The sequence below is a fragment of the Pelobates fuscus genome, chromosome 3 (assembly GCF_036172605.1).
Source record: "Pelobates fuscus isolate aPelFus1 chromosome 3, aPelFus1.pri, whole genome shotgun sequence".
Classification (NCBI taxonomy): domain Eukaryota; kingdom Metazoa; phylum Chordata; class Amphibia; order Anura; family Pelobatidae; genus Pelobates; species Pelobates fuscus.
The window spans coordinates 6,785,981-6,804,836 of record NC_086319.1 but is presented as its reverse complement, the minus strand read 5'-3'; the positions used below and the strand labels follow the sequence as shown (position 1 = coordinate 6,804,836).

At 36.8% G+C, this 18,856-nt stretch overlaps 1 protein-coding gene across 7 annotated transcripts in view; it reads left to right on the top strand.

Annotated features, from left to right (window-relative positions):
• Positions 1 to 18,856, top strand: part of ABCC9 (ATP binding cassette subfamily C member 9) — a 176,238-nt gene that overhangs the window by 46,070 nt on the left and 111,312 nt on the right. For all 7 annotated transcript variants that reach the window (XM_063446650.1, XM_063446653.1, XM_063446652.1 and 4 more), the window contains exons 5-11: positions 1,486 to 1,652; positions 1,749 to 1,991; positions 5,314 to 5,505; positions 5,679 to 5,855; positions 10,489 to 10,644; positions 12,839 to 12,973; positions 13,153 to 13,315. In XM_063446650.1, coding sequence (XP_063302720.1) covers positions 1,486 to 1,652; positions 1,749 to 1,991; positions 5,314 to 5,505; positions 5,679 to 5,855; positions 10,489 to 10,644; positions 12,839 to 12,973; positions 13,153 to 13,315 — 1,233 coding nt within the window. The remainder of the gene's footprint in view (positions 1 to 1,485; positions 1,653 to 1,748; positions 1,992 to 5,313; positions 5,506 to 5,678; positions 5,856 to 10,488; positions 10,645 to 12,838; positions 12,974 to 13,152; positions 13,316 to 18,856) is intronic.

Here is an 18,856-nt window from a genome sequence, read left to right as displayed (position 1 = left end):
GTCTCACCCACTCAGGGTGGCAGTCACACCCACTCAGGGTGGCAGTCAGTCTCACCCATTCAGTGTGGCAGTCAGTCTCACCCACTTAGTGTGGCAGTAGGTCACACCCACTCAGGGTGGCAGTCGGTCACACCCACTCAGGGTGGCAGTCTCACCCACTCAGGGTGGCAGTCTCACCCACTCATGGTGGCAGTCTCACCCACTCAGGGTGGCAGTTAGTCACACCCAGTCTTTTTTTCTTTAATTTTTTTTATTTTCGCACTTAAATACCAAAGTTCAGGGTTACATTTAGTGACACCCATTCAGGTTAGCACTTTAATCCACGCACTCAAAGTGACACTTAATAACACCCAGCCTGGATAGCATTGAATTGTAATATACGTGATTGGTTTAGGGGTTTTTGTTAAACATTTGGCTGATTGTCTACAAAAGCAATATTCGTTTAGACAAGGTAACATAAACACTAAGGTCTTTAGGGGCAAACTATCTGCAGTGATCACGATTTAGTCAATAATAATGAAATTATATAGAATTTAGCACAAGAAGGAATTACAGGCCAGGGGATCAACCCTGTTTTGAGGAGTGGGTGATCACTAATGGTTTGGAGATGCTTTGAGAAACAGGTGATTGCCCATGATTTGGACATGTTTTGTGGCGAGGTTGATTGCCCGTAGTCTGGAGTTGCTTTGAGGAGCAGGTGATCACCCATGGTTTGGACATATTTTAAGGAGCGGGTGATCACCCATGGTTTGGACATATTTTAAGGAGCGGGTGATCACCCATGGTTTGGACATATTTTAAGGAGCGGGTGATCACCCATGGTTTGGACATATTTTAAGGAGCGGGTGATCACCCATGGTTTGGACATATTTTAAGGAGCGGGTGATCACCCATGGTTTGGACATATTTTAAGGAGCGGGTGATCACCCATGGTTTGGACATATTTTAAGGAGCGGGTGATCACCCATGGTTTGGACATATTTTAAGGAGCAGGTGATAACCCATGGTTTGGACATATTTTAAGGAGCGGGTGATCACCCATGGTTTGGACATATTTTAAGGAGCGGGTGATAACCCATGGTTTGGACATGTTTTGAGGAGCAGGTGATCTCCCATGGTTTGGACATGTTTTGAGGAGCGGGTGATAACCCATGGTTTGGACATGTTTTGAGGAGCAGGTGATCTCCCATGGTTTGGACATGTTTTGAGGAGCAGGTGATCTCCCATGGTTTGGACATGTTTTGAGGAGCGGGTGATAACCCATGGTTTGGACATGTTTTGAGGAGTACATGATTGTTCATGGTTTAGAGATGCTTTGAAGAGCAGGTGACCATCCGTGGTTTGGACATACTTTGAGGAGCCGGTGATTGTCCATGTTTGAGGAGCCAGCGATCGTGCATGTTGCAGATGTTATAAGGTAAAGTGATGATCTGTATCTATTGTCGTGGATCTTTCACATTTCTAACATTTTTATGCATTTTGCAGCTCTTTTTCTTTATTGGGTGTTAGCGTTTACCTGCAAAACCATCAAATTTTGGAAATATTTGGAGAATGGCATAACGCATAAACAGTTACGTTTATGTATCACCGGAGTAATGGTAATATTGTACGGACTACTGATGGCGGTGGAAATGAATGTTATTCTAGTCAGGGTGAGCTATTTTATTATTTATATTGTTTTAGTTACACACAGTATAACTTTAACGGAACCATAATGTGTTTTACGTTCTCTCTCTGTTATCTTGTAGAAATATGTGTTTTTCATGAACCCTCAGAAAGTTAAACCTGCCGAGGATCTCCAGGATTTGGGTGTAAGGTTTCTGCAGCCATTTGTAAATTTGCTTTCTAAAGCAACGTATTGGTGGATGAATCCTCTGATTATCTCAGCACACAGACGGCCCATCGATCTGAAAATCATAGGCAAGTTGCCAATAGCGATGAGAGCCCTTACAAACTACTTCAACCTGAAGAACGCCTACGAGGAGCAAAGGGTAACTGTGTTTCAAGCGACTGTGGGACATTGGAAAGGTTTAATGTACTACAGAAAATAGAGCAAGATTATATCCACTAAAAACAAACATACAAACCCATCAAACCTTTAGAATTGCTGTAGGAAGAGTAGCAAGTATTTACGCCTTTGTTCAGTGATAATTATGCAGCTGTAGCTGGTTAGAATTCTGTATTTTTCCACTCTCTTCCTTTTTTCATTGTGAGAGGGGACGCATATTTAAACTGCAGTTTTTGTGCACCTTTAGATATAGGCTGAAATGGAGCCCCTATGTTTAAAGAATTAAGTAGATAAAATATCAAAATATGTAAAAAAAAAAAAAAATCTAAATATTAAATGTAAATTAACAGTCATCTTTGAAATTCTAGCATTTGCTGCAAATCAAAGGAATTCACAGCCTCTGCAGTAAGCTGTCAAAAAAATATATATACGTGGTTCAGCCAACGCCTCTCTAAGGGAGTGTTCCCATTGGAGGCAGCAGGGATTTGCTTAAACAGGACATCTAAACATTATATCAGAACTACTATTAGCGAACATTGTGCGTGATCATCACAACATATGTAAATACTGCTGATTATACGCCAAAAAAAACCATTCAACTGAGTCCAAAACCAAGAGGAGCACAATTAAATAAATATATTTAACTTCCATGGAGTTTAAATCTATATAAGGATACAGACAAAATTGAGCTCACACTGAGCAGAACCCAGGATCACACTGGGTTGGGAAGTGCACTGGACCCATAACAGGTGCAGTCACCATATGGGCGGGCGGAATAAAAAAAACACATACCTAACCCAATAAGACATGGACTCTAAGGTATATAGGTCAAAATTGTCCACAGCATTTATTAATAATGATATTTGTAATAAATTAACGTTGAAAAAGTAATTGCCCCCTACCCCGCTGTGGCAAAAGCCACTTTGCCACTGGGGTTTGGAGGGGACTACTTGCCAGCCTTTTACCCTGTGACTATGGCCCCTTTAATTTATTGTGGATGAGAGACTCTATTTATGGCACACCCGCCATACCACATCTGTATCCCCCACAGTTATATATAAAAAGGCAATGACCCATATCTAAATACATAACAATATTTTTCAATATGAACATAAATTAACTACCACTCCCCCACCTTCCAAATGAAACTAACCATTAGGCAATTAATTAATATTTCCACGGTGGCACGGCAGCTATTGATCACTAAAGGATCGCATGCGTGTCGCCACCGCAGCCGGGAAACCATCTTTGGTCATCCCGGGAAGCAGGTCCCTCAAACTATTAATATCCCGCTTCATCCACTTCACAAGGCCCAAGTCATTACCCCCTACATGTAAAACAATAAAATGAGGCATACGCCCATTCGACACCATCCAAAACACTGCGCTACACACGTCACCCCAACAGAAGCCCCTGTAACCAATCCAACGTATCCCAATCTGGTCCTCAGGAAAGCCCAGCTGCAGACCCTGAACATGAGCTGCAACCCATTTCTTGGCCCAGAAATGAAAAAATAAGCCATGATCTAGGTAACTTTGCCTAGGTAGACAAATGAACAAACATCAACACTGACCCCAACAACCCTAAACCAGCAGCTCCAGGCGCACATGGGAACGGAACCTCACCAACTTCCACTGTCCAATCCTCTTAATCAGGGCCGCCCCAACCTTGTCGCCTCTGTAGTCACCCCAAAGCAGAAGAAATAAATCCCAAAGTAGCCTGCGCACTACCCCAACTTCTCCAAACCCAACTTAAAAACTCTGGTAAACTGAAAACGGGACAGCGAGGAACTATCCGCATGCACCAAGTCAGAACCCCCCCACCTCGGGCCTTTGCACCAGATACCATGGCACCATGGTAACAGGGCACAATGTCAACTCTGGAAGGGCACACAGGGTAACGTCCTTGCCTAAGCCCTGAACATTGGTCTTACACCGAGTCAAATTAATCACAAGCCGTCCCTCTTGAAGCGCACATCACCCACCTGAATGCCCCCATTCGTTTAGCTCTAACAAGTTCCCCAATATGAAACAAGCCGAACAAGGAAAAGAGAAACGCTGTGTGGAACAAGCCTAGGAAGCTCTCATGACTCCCCCAAGCAAGAAGCTCCACGCCGCCTGCATTCTGGGTGCCACCGCCCAAAACCGGAACCACTGCAAACAAATTAAAGCACCAGCTGCAACGTTCAAATACCCTGGTACCGTGCCGTGCACAGAAAACCACATTGAGAAATATACACAGCAAGACAAAATGACTCACCACCATTTTCGATGACACCAACAGCTTATTGACCGCATACACCACAGACATATTATCCGAAAGGAAGACCACCTTCCTGTCCCAAAGCAGTTCACCACTGTTCCGCGCACCACCTGCCCCCAAAGTATGCCCCGAAGCCTTCAGTGAAAAGTTTGAGATCTCCGGCCGAAACCCCTTCCTTCTGAAAAAGCACCGTCCCATTAAAAATCTCTCAAAAATACATCCCACACCTCAAAATCCGCCCTGATGGCCGAGGACACCCTGATGAAATGGTGTGGTGCCTGCACCCGGGCTGTAGCCCGGTCAAGCCCTTGCTAAAGATCCACCTATTGGGGATCACCATGAAAGCAAAGTTGAGTTTTCCAAGGAGCTATTGCATATGCATAACCTTCCTAGCCCGATGTACGTCCGACATAACTCTTCGCAACCCCACCAACTTATCTTGCGACAGACAACACTCCCCACCTTCCGAGTCAATTTCCAGGCCCAAGAAACTGACACACTCGGTCGGACCCACCGCAAGCGGAATCCAAAACTGCCCTGCCACCCATTCAATAGTTCTCAACAGGTGAAGAGAGACTGAGGAATCTGCCGGACTCACACAAAGAAAGTCATCCAAGAAGTGCACCACTGACTGATACCCTGCCTCATCCTGAACCACCAACTCCAGAAGGCCCGGCCTTTTTAACCAACTCGACCACATGGTCGAATGATGCATAAGGAAGGGAAAGGGGGGGGGGGGGGCGAGGCACCTCCCTGAAATAGGTTTTTGCATGTTGGGATGTCTGTTTTGAATTTTGCGTCCTAGTCTAGGCTAGGGAAAAAGGGCAGTTTTACAAAGGCTGCAGACAAGAGGCTGCAGACAAGAGATGTTTCGATATTCCCCCAATGAAAAAAAACAAGTATAATTAAATGCACGCATGTTTTCATTGGGGAATGTCTGCTAAACTGTTAAAAAAAATAACACATTTTTCATTGGAGTGCTACTATTTCAAGTTCCTGTCATTTTCACAGTGGCTAGCAAGTGTTTGTTTCCAAATCTGCAGAAAAAGGCGGCTGACCAACCCCACAAGGACCCCTCTATTTGGCGGGCAATATATAAAGCATTTGGAAGACCCATTTTACTGAGCAGCACTTTCCGGTACATGGCCGATTTATTGGGATTTGCTGGACCTCTTTGTATTTCAGGAATCGTTCAACGAATCGGGAGGAATGAAACCACTATAGAGGAGGTGCAGGTACAGTACACACAGGAGGAGGCGCAGGAGGCCTCTTTATACAGATATATTTATCCTTTATTTATCTCTTATTGCTAAACTCTCCATCTTTTAGCTTTCCCCTGTTTGTAAACCATCAATATGAACAGAACGAGTGATATGTGAACAAATACATTATTTTATTTTTTTTGTAGGATTTACCAAAGACATCCTTTATCACAGTCTATTTCCTTCCTTCCACGGGATTTCTAGAAAACTATTATGTCCTCTCTGTTCTCCTGTTTTTGGCACTTATTCTTCAAAGAACGTTCCTGCAAGCTTCTTACTATGTCGCCATAGAAACCGGCATTAACCTGCGTGGGGCGTTAATGGTGCGTTAATAAAATGTGATACATTATACTGATTTTATTTCAGTGTTGCTAGTAAAGTAAAATAGAAATTGTAACTAGTCTCTAGGTAGGACTCCTAATGGAGAGTTATGGAAACCAGAGGCAAATCTATTATCTATCGACAAGTTCAGGATGGAGGTTATTGTCCATGTTCTGAAAACCTAGAACAGAAAAGTGTTTGTTGCGCCGTAATTTAAGTGCTCCTATACATATTATTTATATTAAGAGCTTTCATTCAATATCCTGTACCCAACACGACAAGATCATCTCTTACCCTACACTAACCCTACCCTAACCCTATGTTACCGTTACACCCTAAAACAAGATCATCCCTTACCCCACCCCTAACCCTATGCTACCGTTACACCCTAAAACTATATCATACCTTACCCTACACTAACCCTACGCTACCGTTACACCCTAAAACAGGATCATCCCTTACCCCATGCCTAACCCTATGCTACCGTTACACCCTAAAACTATATCATACCTTACCCTACACTAACCCTACCCTAATCCTATGTTACCATTACATCCTAAAACAGGATCATCCCTTACCCCATGCCTAATCATATGCTACCGTTACACCCTAAAACTATATCATACCTTACCCTACACTAACCCTACCCTAATCCTATGTTACCATTACATCCTAAAACAGGATCATCCCTTACCCCACCCCTAACCCTATGCTACCGTTACACCCTAAAACTATATCATACCTTACCCTACACTAACCCTACGCTACCGTTACACCCTAAAACAGGATCATCCCTTACCCCATGCCTAATCATATGCTACCGTTACACCCTAAAACTATATCATACCTTACCCTACACTAACCCTACCCTAATCCTATGTTACCATTACATCCTAAAACAGGATCATCCCTTACCCCACCCCTAACCCTATGCTACCGTTACACCCTAAAACTATATCATACCTTACCCTACACTAACCCTACGCTACCGTTACACCCTAAAACAGGATCATCCCTTACCCCATGCCTAATCATATGCTACCGTTACACCCTAAAACTATATCATACCTTACCCTACACTAACCCTACCCTAATCCTATGTTACCATTACATCCTAAAACAGGATCATCCCTTACCCCACCCCTAACCCTATGCTACCGTTACACCCTAAAACTATATCATACCTTACCCTACACTAACCCTACGCTACCGTTACACCCTAAAACAGGATCATCCCTTACCCCATGCCTAATCATATGCTACCGTTACACCCTAAAACTATATCATACCTTACCCTACACTAACCCTACCCTAACCCTATGTTACCGTTACACCCTAAAACAAGATCATCCCTTACCCTACACTAACCCTACGCTACCGTTACACCCTAAAACTATATCATACCTTACCCTACACTAACCCTATGTTACCGTTACACCCTAAAACAGGATCATCCCTTACCCTACACTAACCCTACGTTACCGTTACACCCTAAAACAAGATCATCCCTTACCCCACCCCTAACCCTATGCTACCGTTACACCCTAAAACTATATCATACCTTACCCTACACTAACCCTACGCTACCGTTACACCCTAAAACAAGATCATCCCTTACCCCACCCCTAACCCTATGTTACCGTTACACCCTAAAACTATATCATACCTTACCCTACACTAACCCTATGTTACCGTTACACCCTAAAACTATATCATCCCTTACCCTACACTAACCCTACCCTAACCCTATACTACCGTTACACCCTAAAACTATATCATACCTTACCCTACACTAACCCTACGCTACCGTTACACCCTAAAACTATATCATACCTTACCCTACACTAACCCTATGTTACCGTTACACCCTAAAACAGGATCGTCCCTTACCCTACACTAACCCTACTTTACCGTTACACCCTAAAACAAGATCATCCCTTACCCCACTCCTAACGCCTATGCTACCGTTACACCCTAAAACTATATCATACCTTACCCTACACTAACCGTACGCTACCGTTACACCCTAAAACAAGATCATCCCTTACCCCACCCCTAACCCTATGCTACCGTTACACCGTAAAACTATATCATACCTTACCCTACACTAACCCTATGTTACCGTTACACCCTAAAACAGGATCATCCCTTACCCTACACTAACCCTATGCTACCGTTACACCCTAAAACTATATCATACCTTACCCTACACTAACCCTACGCTACCGTTACACCCTAAAACAAGATCATCCCTTACCCTACACTAACCCTACGCTACCGTTACACCCTAAAACTATATCATACCTTACCCTACACTAACCCTATGTTACCGTTACACCCTAAAACAGGATCATCCCTTACCCTACACTAACCCTATGTTACCGTTACACCCTAAAACTATATCATACCTTACCCTACACTAACCCTATGTTACCGTTACACCCTAAAACTATATCATACCTTACCCTACACTAACCGTACGCTACCGTTACACCCTAAAACAAGATCATCCCTTACCCCACCCCTAACCCTATGCTACCGTTACACCGTAAAACTATATCATACCTTACCCTACACTAACCCTATGTTACCGTTACACCCTAAAACAGGATCATCCCTTACCCTACACTAACCCTATGCTACCGTTACACCCTAAAACTATATCATACCTTACCCTACACTAACCCTACGCTACCGTTACACCCTAAAACAAGATCATCCCTTACCCTACACTAACCCTACGCTACCGTTACACCCTAAAACTATATCATACCTTACCCTACACTAACCCTATGTTACCGTTACACCCTAAAACAGGATCATCCCTTACCCTACACTAACCCTATGTTACCGTTACACCCTAAAACTATATCATACCTTACCCTACACTAACCCTATGTTACCATTACACCCTAAAACAAGATCATCCCTTACCCCACCCCTAACCCTATGCTACCGTTACACCCTAAAACTATATCATACCTTACCCTACACTAACCCTATGTTACCGTTACACCCTAAAACAGGATCATCCCTTACCCTACACTAACCCTATGCTACCGTTACACCCTAAAACTATATCATACCTTACCCTACACTAACCCTACGCTACCGTTACACCCTAAAACAAGATCATCCCTTACCCTACACTAACCCTACGCTACCGTTACACCCTAAAACTATATCATACCTTACCCTACACTAACCCTATGTTACCGTTACACCCTAAAACAGGATCATCCCTTACCCTACACTAACCCTATGTTACCGTTACACCCTAAAACTATATCATACCTTACCCTACACTAACCCTATGTTACCGTTACACCCTAAAACTATATCATACCTTACCCTACACTAACCCTATGTTACCATTACACCCTAAAACAAGATCATACCTTACCCTACACTAACCCTACCCTAACCCTATGTTACCATTACACCCTAAAACAAGATCATCCCTTACCCTACACTAACCCTATGTTACCGTTACACCCTAAAACTATATCATACCTTACCCTACACTAACCCTATGTTACCGTTACACCCTAAAACTATATCATACCTTACCCTACACTAACCCTATGTTACCATTACACCCTAAAACAAGATCATACCTTACCCTACACTAACCCTACGCTACCGTTACACCCTAAAACTATATCATACCTTACCCTACACTAACCCTACCCTAATCCTATGTTACCGTTACACCCTAAAACAAGATCATTCTTTACCAAACCCTACACTAACCCTAACCCTACAGCTAACCATACCTGTACCCTAAAGAATACCCTCCACTATTATTAGTTCAGATACCAAAACATAGTTTCCTAGTTAAGCCAGTAGAGGAGGTCTGTGACCGCCATGTACTGGCTGTTTATTTATGTAATTATGTTTGCATCCTGCTTCCTAGCTGATTACACAATGATCAGAGCTGGGCAGCCGGCACAGTCCAGCACCAATCACAGACGTCTTGGGGACAGTCTGTGAGACACAGTGGCCTGTGGGTATCTCCATTTACAAGCCTGCAGCCCAGTGACACAGGGGCTGAGCATGATCGCTTCATTAGCCGCGGTGTATTGAATAGAGATAAAGGGCTCCGTGCAGCTCTGACCATAATGACTGAATAGCCCCAGCTGCTAGATGGGGCCCCAGGTTGTAGTGACACATACTAATGTTGTCATCGTGTTAAAGGGACAGGCTTCTGTAAAAACAATGTATAACCATTCCATGAAACCAGTGCCATACTAAGCTGAGCGAGCATTCTGATTGGCAGAGTTACTTCCTGGTTTGCTGAGAAGCTGCCAAGCCTCAGATTTGTAAAGAAATTCAGGACCTTGAGATATAATGGTTGTTGTATTTAATGTCTGTCTGTGTCATAAAATTAGCCAGAAAAATCCCTTTAACGTTTCCCAGCTTTTAACTGAATAATGCTTTACATTTCTTTACTTCGCCTTTCTAAAAAAACTAAACCAAACCTGAGAATATGATACTAATATTTAATAACTAATATAATCAGTACACAGCCCGACTAATTTTATTTGTGGAGTTCCAGTTGTTAAATAAACAGAATCTTTTTTGGTGTTTGTTCAGTGTCTTGTCTTGACGTGTTCTATGTCTCTGTGTTCGCAGGCCATGATCTATAACAAGATTCTGCGACTCTCCACGTCCAACATGTCCATGGGGGAGATGACTTTGGGACAGATAAATAACTTGGTTGCAATTGAGACCAATCAGCTGATGTGGTTCCTGTTTTTGTGCCCCAATCTGTGGGCGATGCCAGTGCAGGTACAAAATGAAAGTAAGGGCATTTAAAGAGCGTCAGACCAGCATTAGAATGATCTACAGATATCAGTCTTATCAATACTTTAACGATATACTTTATTCTTAACATCATCATTAGCATTACTATAGCACCAACATTTTACACGCACCTCAGAATTATACAAAGATAGTTAGCAAAAAGAGACAAATATAATACTGACAGACACCAGCATATTACAAGGAGTACATTCACAGTGTGTGCGGTACATTCACAGTGTGCGGAACATTCACAGTGTGCGGTACATTAGGAGTACATTCACAGTGTGTGCGGTCCATTCACAGTGTGTGCGGTACATTCACAGTGTGCGGTACATTAGGAGTACATTCACAGTGTGTGCGGTCCATTCACAGTGTGTGCAGTACATTCACAGTGTGCGGTACATTAGGAGTATATTCACAGCGTGTGCGGTACATTCACAGTGTGCGGTACATTAGGAGTACATTCACAGTGTGTGCGGTACATTAGGAGTACATTCACTCCCACATATTATTATTATTATTATTATTTTATTATTTATATAGCACCAACAAATTCCGTAGCGCTGCACAATGGGTGACATACAGCACACAATCCCTCCCCTCTGCCTGTGATATAATTAAGGTAGTTAATGCATTTTACAAAGTCCAATAAGTACCCCAAAATACAACATATCCAAAAATCACCCATATCGGTTCAGGGGTTCAGGAATTTCCTGGAAGTTATAGTTTGGACCGACCGTGCACATGGTCCTATGCCCAAAACAGTTCCAGGGAATTAGTAAAAATACATTGAGCTGTAATAACTCACTGACTTATAATGATAAAATTAGCTGTAATGATGGCTGTAGCTTGGAGGAAAGACGAGAAAGGGAATGCTCATGCCATTGTACAGAACACTGGTGAGACCTCACTTGGAGTACTGTACACAGTACTGGAGACCATATCTTCAGAAGGATATTGATACCTTAGAGAGAGTTCAAAGAAGGGCTACTAAACTTGTTCATGGATTGCAGGATAAAACTTACCAGGAAAGGTTAAAGGATCTTAACATGTATAGCTTGGAGGAAAGACGAGACAGGGGGGATATGATAGAAACATTTAAATACATAAAGGGAATCAACACAGTAAAGGAGGAGACTATATTTAAAAGAAGAAAAACTACAACAACAAGAGGACATAGTCTTAAATTAGAGGGACAAAGGTTTAAAAATAATATCAGGAATTATATCTTTACTGAGAGGGTAGTGGATGCATGGAATAGCCTTCCCGCTGAAGTGGTAGAGGTTAACACAGTAAAGGAGTTTAAGCATGCGTGGGATAGGCATAAGGCTATCCTAACTATAAGATAAGGCCAGGGACTAATGAAAGTATTTAGAAAATTGGGCAGACTAGATGGGCCGAATGGTTCTTATCTGCCGTCACATTCTATGTTTCTATGATACAATAAGCTGTAATGATACAATAGGCTGTAATGACACAATGAGCTTTATTAATACACTGACTTATAATGATAAAATGAGCTGCAATTATACAATGAGCTGTAATGCCCATTGTATAAGTTTGAAGATAGGACACGAGGTCATGCGTTTAGACTAGAAGAAAGAAGATTTCGTCTAAGGCAAAGGAAAGGTTTTTTTACTGTAAGAACAATAAGGATGTGAAATTCTCTGCCTGAAGAAGTGGTTTTATCAGAGTCCATACAGATGTTCAAACAGCTACTAGATGCATACTTGCAAAGACAGAATATTCAAGGATATAATCTTTCAATGTAGGGTAATATGTGCTTGATTCAAGGATAAATCTGACTGCCATTCTGGGGTCAAGAAGGAATTTTTTGTCCTAGCTTGTTGCAAAATTGTGCTTCAAACTGGGTTTTTTTATATGCCTTCTTTTGGATCAACAGCAAAAAACAAATGTGAGGAAGGCTGAACTTGATGGACGCAAGTCTCTTTTCAGCCTATGTAACTATGTAACTAAGATTTGTCAATTTGTCGTCCGTTAATGCCTAGCAGGCATTGCCAGATATTAGTGACCTGCACTAATTATGAGGCCCAGCTCACTATTAATGTGTTTCTGTAGATAGGTAATCCATTATTGCGATAGGCTTGTAGGGGGTTATTAATAAAATGTACAAATACATTTCAGGAATGTTTTTGAATTTCTTTTGTTAATATTTCAGATCATTATGGGGGTAATCCTTCTATACAAACTGCTGGATGTCAGTGCGTTGGTGGGAGCTGCGGTCATTGTCCTTCTCGCTCCGGTACAATACTTCATTGCCACAAAGCTGGCCGACGTGCAGAAAAGCACGCTGGTAAGTACCGGCCTGTAAGTCACTGGTAAACTCCACTCCCAACGTAATTAATGAGAAATTTTATATTGCTCAAATTATTCATTTCAACATTAATAATGTACTTTATAAAATAAAACCGAATGAATCAATAATTAACTTGATCTGACAGACAGGCTAATATTATCTTATTTCATTATAAGGATTATTCGACCGAACGTTTAAAGAAAACAAATGAAATACTGAAAGGGATAAAGTTATTGAAGCTGTACGCTTGGGAGAATATTTTTTGTGCGAGCGTTGAAGAAACCAGGATGAAAGAGCTACGGAGTTTGAAAGCGTTTGCAATTCATACGTCCCTGTCCAGTGAGCTTACACTTCATTCCGAATTATCATTAATATATATATATATGTATAACAATAATATAACTAGCACTGTGTATATAGTATATAGATAGTATAACTAGCACTGTGTATATAGTATATAGATAATATAACTAGCACTGTGTATATATAGTATATAGATAATATAACTAGCACTGTGTGTATATAGTATATAGATAATATAACTAGCACTGTGTGTATATAGTATATAGATAGTATAACTAGCACTGTGTATATATAGTATATAGATAATATAACTAGCACTGTGTGTATATAGTATATAGATAATATAACTAGCACTGTGTGTATATAGTATATAGATAATATAACTAGCGCTGTGTGTATAGTATATAGATAGTATAACTAGCGCTGTGTATATATAGTATATAGATAATATAACTAGTGCTGTGTATATATAGTATATAGATAATATAACTAGCACTGTGTATATAGTATATAGATAATATAACTAGCATTGTGTGTATATAGTATATAGATAATATAACTAGCACTGTGTATATATAGTATATAGATAATATAACTAGCACTGTGTATATATAGTATATAGATAATATAACTAGCACTGTGTATATATACTATATAGATAATATAACTAGCACTGTGTATATAGTATATAGATAATATAACTAGCATTGTGTGTATATAGTATATAGATAATATAACTAGCGCTGTGTATATAGTATATAGATAATATAACTAGCATTGTGTGTATATAGTATATAGATAATATAACTAGCACTGTGTATATATAGTATATAGATAATATAACTAGCACTGTGTATATATAGTATATAGATAATATAACTAGCACTGTGTATATATAGTATATAGATAATATAACTAGCACTGTGTATATAGTATATAGATAATATAACTAGCACTGTGTATATATAGTATATAGATAATATAACTAGCGATGTGTATATATAGTATATAGATAATATAACTAGCGCTGTGTATATATAGTATATAGATAATATAACTAGTGCTGTGTATATATAGTATATAGATAATATAACTAGCGCTGTATGTATATATAGTATATGGATAATATAACTAGCGCTGTGTATATATAGTATATAGATAATATAACTAGCACTGTGTATATAGTATATAGATAATATAACTAGCGCTGTGTATATATAGTATATAGATAATATAACTAGCACTGTGTATATAGTATATAGATAATATAACTAGCGCTGTGTATATATAGTATATAGATAATATAACTAGCATTGTGTGTATATAGTATATAGATAATATAACTAGCACTGTATATATAGTATATAGATAATATAACTAGCACTGTGTATTTATAGTATATAGATAATATAACTAGCACTGTGTATATATAGTATATAGATAATATAACTAGCACTGTGTGTATATAGTATATAGATAATATAACTAGCACTGTGTATTTATAGTATATAGATAATATAACTAGCACTGTGTATATATACTATATAGATAATATAACTAGCACTGTGTATATATAGTATATAGATAATATAACTAGCGCTGTGTATATAGTATATAGATAATATAACTAGCATTGTGTGTATATAGTATATAGATAATATAACTAGCACTGTGTATATATAGTATATAGATAATATAACTAGCACTGTGTATATATAGTATATAGATAATATAACTAGCACTGTGTATATATAGTATATAGATAATATAACTAGCGCTGTGTATATATAGTATATAGATAATATAACTAGCGCTGTGTATATATAGTATATAGATAATATAACTAGCACTGTGTATATATACTATATAGATAATATAACTAGCACTGTGTATATATAGTATATAGATAATATAACTAGCACTGTGTATATAGTATATAGATAATATAACTAGCATTGTGTGTATATAGTATATAGATAATATAACTAGCACTGTGTATATATAGTATATAGATAATATAACTAGCACTGTGTATATATAGTATATAGATAATATAACTAGCACTGTGTATATAGAGTATATAGATAATATAACTAGCACTGTGTATATATAGTATATAGATAATATAACTAGCGCTGTGTATATATAGTATATAGATAATATAACTAGCACTGTGTGTATATAGTATATAGATAATATAACTAGCACTGTGTGTATATAGTATATAGATAATATAACTAGCACTGTGTATATATAGTATATAGATAATATAACTAGCACTGTGTATATAGTATATAGATAATATAACTAGCACTGTGTATATATAGTATATAGATAATATAACTAGCGCTGTGTATATATAGTATATAGATAATATAACTAGCGCTGTGTATATAGTATATAGATAATATAACTAGCATTGTGTGTATATAGTATATAGATAATATAACTAGCACTGTGTATATATAGTATATAGATAATATAACTAGCACTGTGTATATATAGTATATAGATAATATAACTAGCACTGTGTATATATAGTACATAGATAATATAACTAGCGCTGTGTATATATAGTATATAGATAATATAACTAGCGCTGTGTATATATAGTATATAGATAATATAACTAGCACTGTGTATATATACTATATAGATAATATAACTAGCACTGTGTATATATAGTATATAGATAATATAACTAGCACTGTGTATATAGTATATAGATAATATAACTAGCATTGTGTGTATATAGTATATAGATAATATAACTAGCACTGTGTATATATAGTATATAGATAATATAACTAGCACTGTGTATATATAGTATATAGATAATATAACTAGCACTGTGTATATATACTATATAGATAATATAACTAGCACTGTGTATATATAGTATATAGATAATATAACTAGCGCTGTGTATATAGTATATAGATAATATAACTAGCATTGTGTGTATATAGTATATAGATAATATAACTAGCACTGTGTATATATAGTATATAGATAATATAACTAGCACTGTGTATATATAGTATATAGATAATATAACTAGCACTGTGTATATATAGTATATAGATAATATAACTAGCGCTGTGTATATATAGTATATAGATAATATAACTAGCGCTGTGTATATATAGTATATAGATAATATAACTAGCGCTGTGTATATATAGTATATAGATAATATAACTAGCGCTGTGTATATATAGTATATAGATAATATAACTAGCACTGTGTGTATATAGTATATAGATAATATAACTAGCACTGTGTATATATAGTATATAGATAATATAACTAGCGCTGTGTATATATAGTATATAGATAATATAACTAGCGCTGTGTATATATAGTATATAGATAATATAACTAGCGCTGTGTATATAGTATATAGATAATATAACTAGCGCTGTGTATATATAGTATATAGATAATATAACTAGCACTGTGTATATAGTATATAGATAATATAACTAGCGCTGTGTATATAGTATATAGATAGTATAACTAGCACTGTGTATATAGTATATAGATAATATAACTAGCGCTGTGTATATATAGTATATAGATAATATAACTAGCACTGTGTATATATAGTATATAGATAATATAACTAGCACTGTGTATATAGTATATAGATAATATAACTAGCACTGTGTATATATAGTATATAGATAATATAACTAGCACTGTGTGTATATAGTATATAGATAATATAACTAGCGCTGTGTATATATAGTATATAGATAATATAACTAGCGCTGTGTATATATAGTATATAGATAATATAACTAGCACTGTGTATATATAGTATATAGATAATATAACTAGCACTGTGTATATATAGTATATAGATAATATAACTAGCACTGTGTATATATAGTATATAGATAATATAACTAGCACTGTGTATATATAGTATATAGATAATATAACTAGCACTGTGTATATATAGTATATAGATAATATAACTAGCACTGTGTATATATAGTATATAGATAATATAACTAGCACTGTGTATATAGTATATAGATAATATAACTAGCACTGTGTATATATAGTATATAGATAATATAACTAGCACTGTGTGTATATAGTATATAGATAATATAACTAGCGCTGTGTATATATAGTATATAGATAATATAACTAGCGCTGTGTATATATAGTATATAGATAATATAACTAGCACTGTGTGTATATAGTATATAGATAATATAACTAGCGCTGTGTATATAGTATATAGATAATATAACTAGCACTGTGTATATAGTATATAGATAATATAACTAGCACTGTGTATATATAGTATATAGATAATATAACTAGCACTGTGTGTATATAGTATATAGATAATATAACTAGCGCTGTGTATATATAGTATATAGATAATATAACTAGCGCTGTGTATATATAGTATATAGATAATATAACTAGCACTGTGTATATATAGTATATAGATAATATAACTAGCACTGTGTATATATAGTATATAGATAATATAACTAGCTCTGTGTATATATAGTATATAGATAATATAACTAGCGCTGTGTATATAGTATATAGATAATATAACTAGCATTGTGTGTATATAGTATATAGATAATATAACTAGCACTGTGTGTATATAGTATATAGATAGTATAACTAGCACTGTGTATATATAGTATATAGATAATATAACTAGTGCTGTGTATATATAGTATATAGATAATATAACTAGCGCTGTGTATATAGTATATAGATAATATAACTAGCACTGTGTATATAGTATATAGATAATATAACTAGCGCTGTGTATATAGTATATAGATAATATAACTAGCATTGTGTGTATATAGTATATAGATAGTATAACTAGCACTGTGTATATATAGTATATAGATAATATAACTAGTGCTGTGTATATATAGTATATAGATAATATAACTAGCGCTGTGTATATATAGTATATAGATAATATAACTAGTGCTGTGTATATATAGTATATAGATAATATAACTAGCACTGTGTATATAGTATATAGATAATATAACTAGCACTGTGTATATATAGTATATAGATAATATAACTAGCACTGTGTATATATAGTATATAGATAATATAACTAGCACTGTGTGTATATAGTATATAGATAATATAACTAGCACTGTGTATATTTAGTATGTAGATAATATAACTAGCGCTGTGTATATATAGTATATAGATAATATAACTAGCACTGTGTATATATAGTATATAGATAATATAACTAGCACTGTGTATATAGTATATAGATAGTATAACTAGCACTGTGTATATATAGTATATAGATAATATAACTAGCACTGTGTATATAGATAGTATAACTAGCACTGTGTATATATAGTATATAGATAGTATAACTAGCACTGTGTATATATAGTATATAGATAATATAACTAGTGCTGTGTATATATAGTATATAGATAATATAACTAGCGCTGTGTATATATAGTATATAGATAATATAACTAGTGCTGTGTATATATAGTATATAGATAATATAACTAGCACTGTGTATATAGTATATAGATAATATAACTA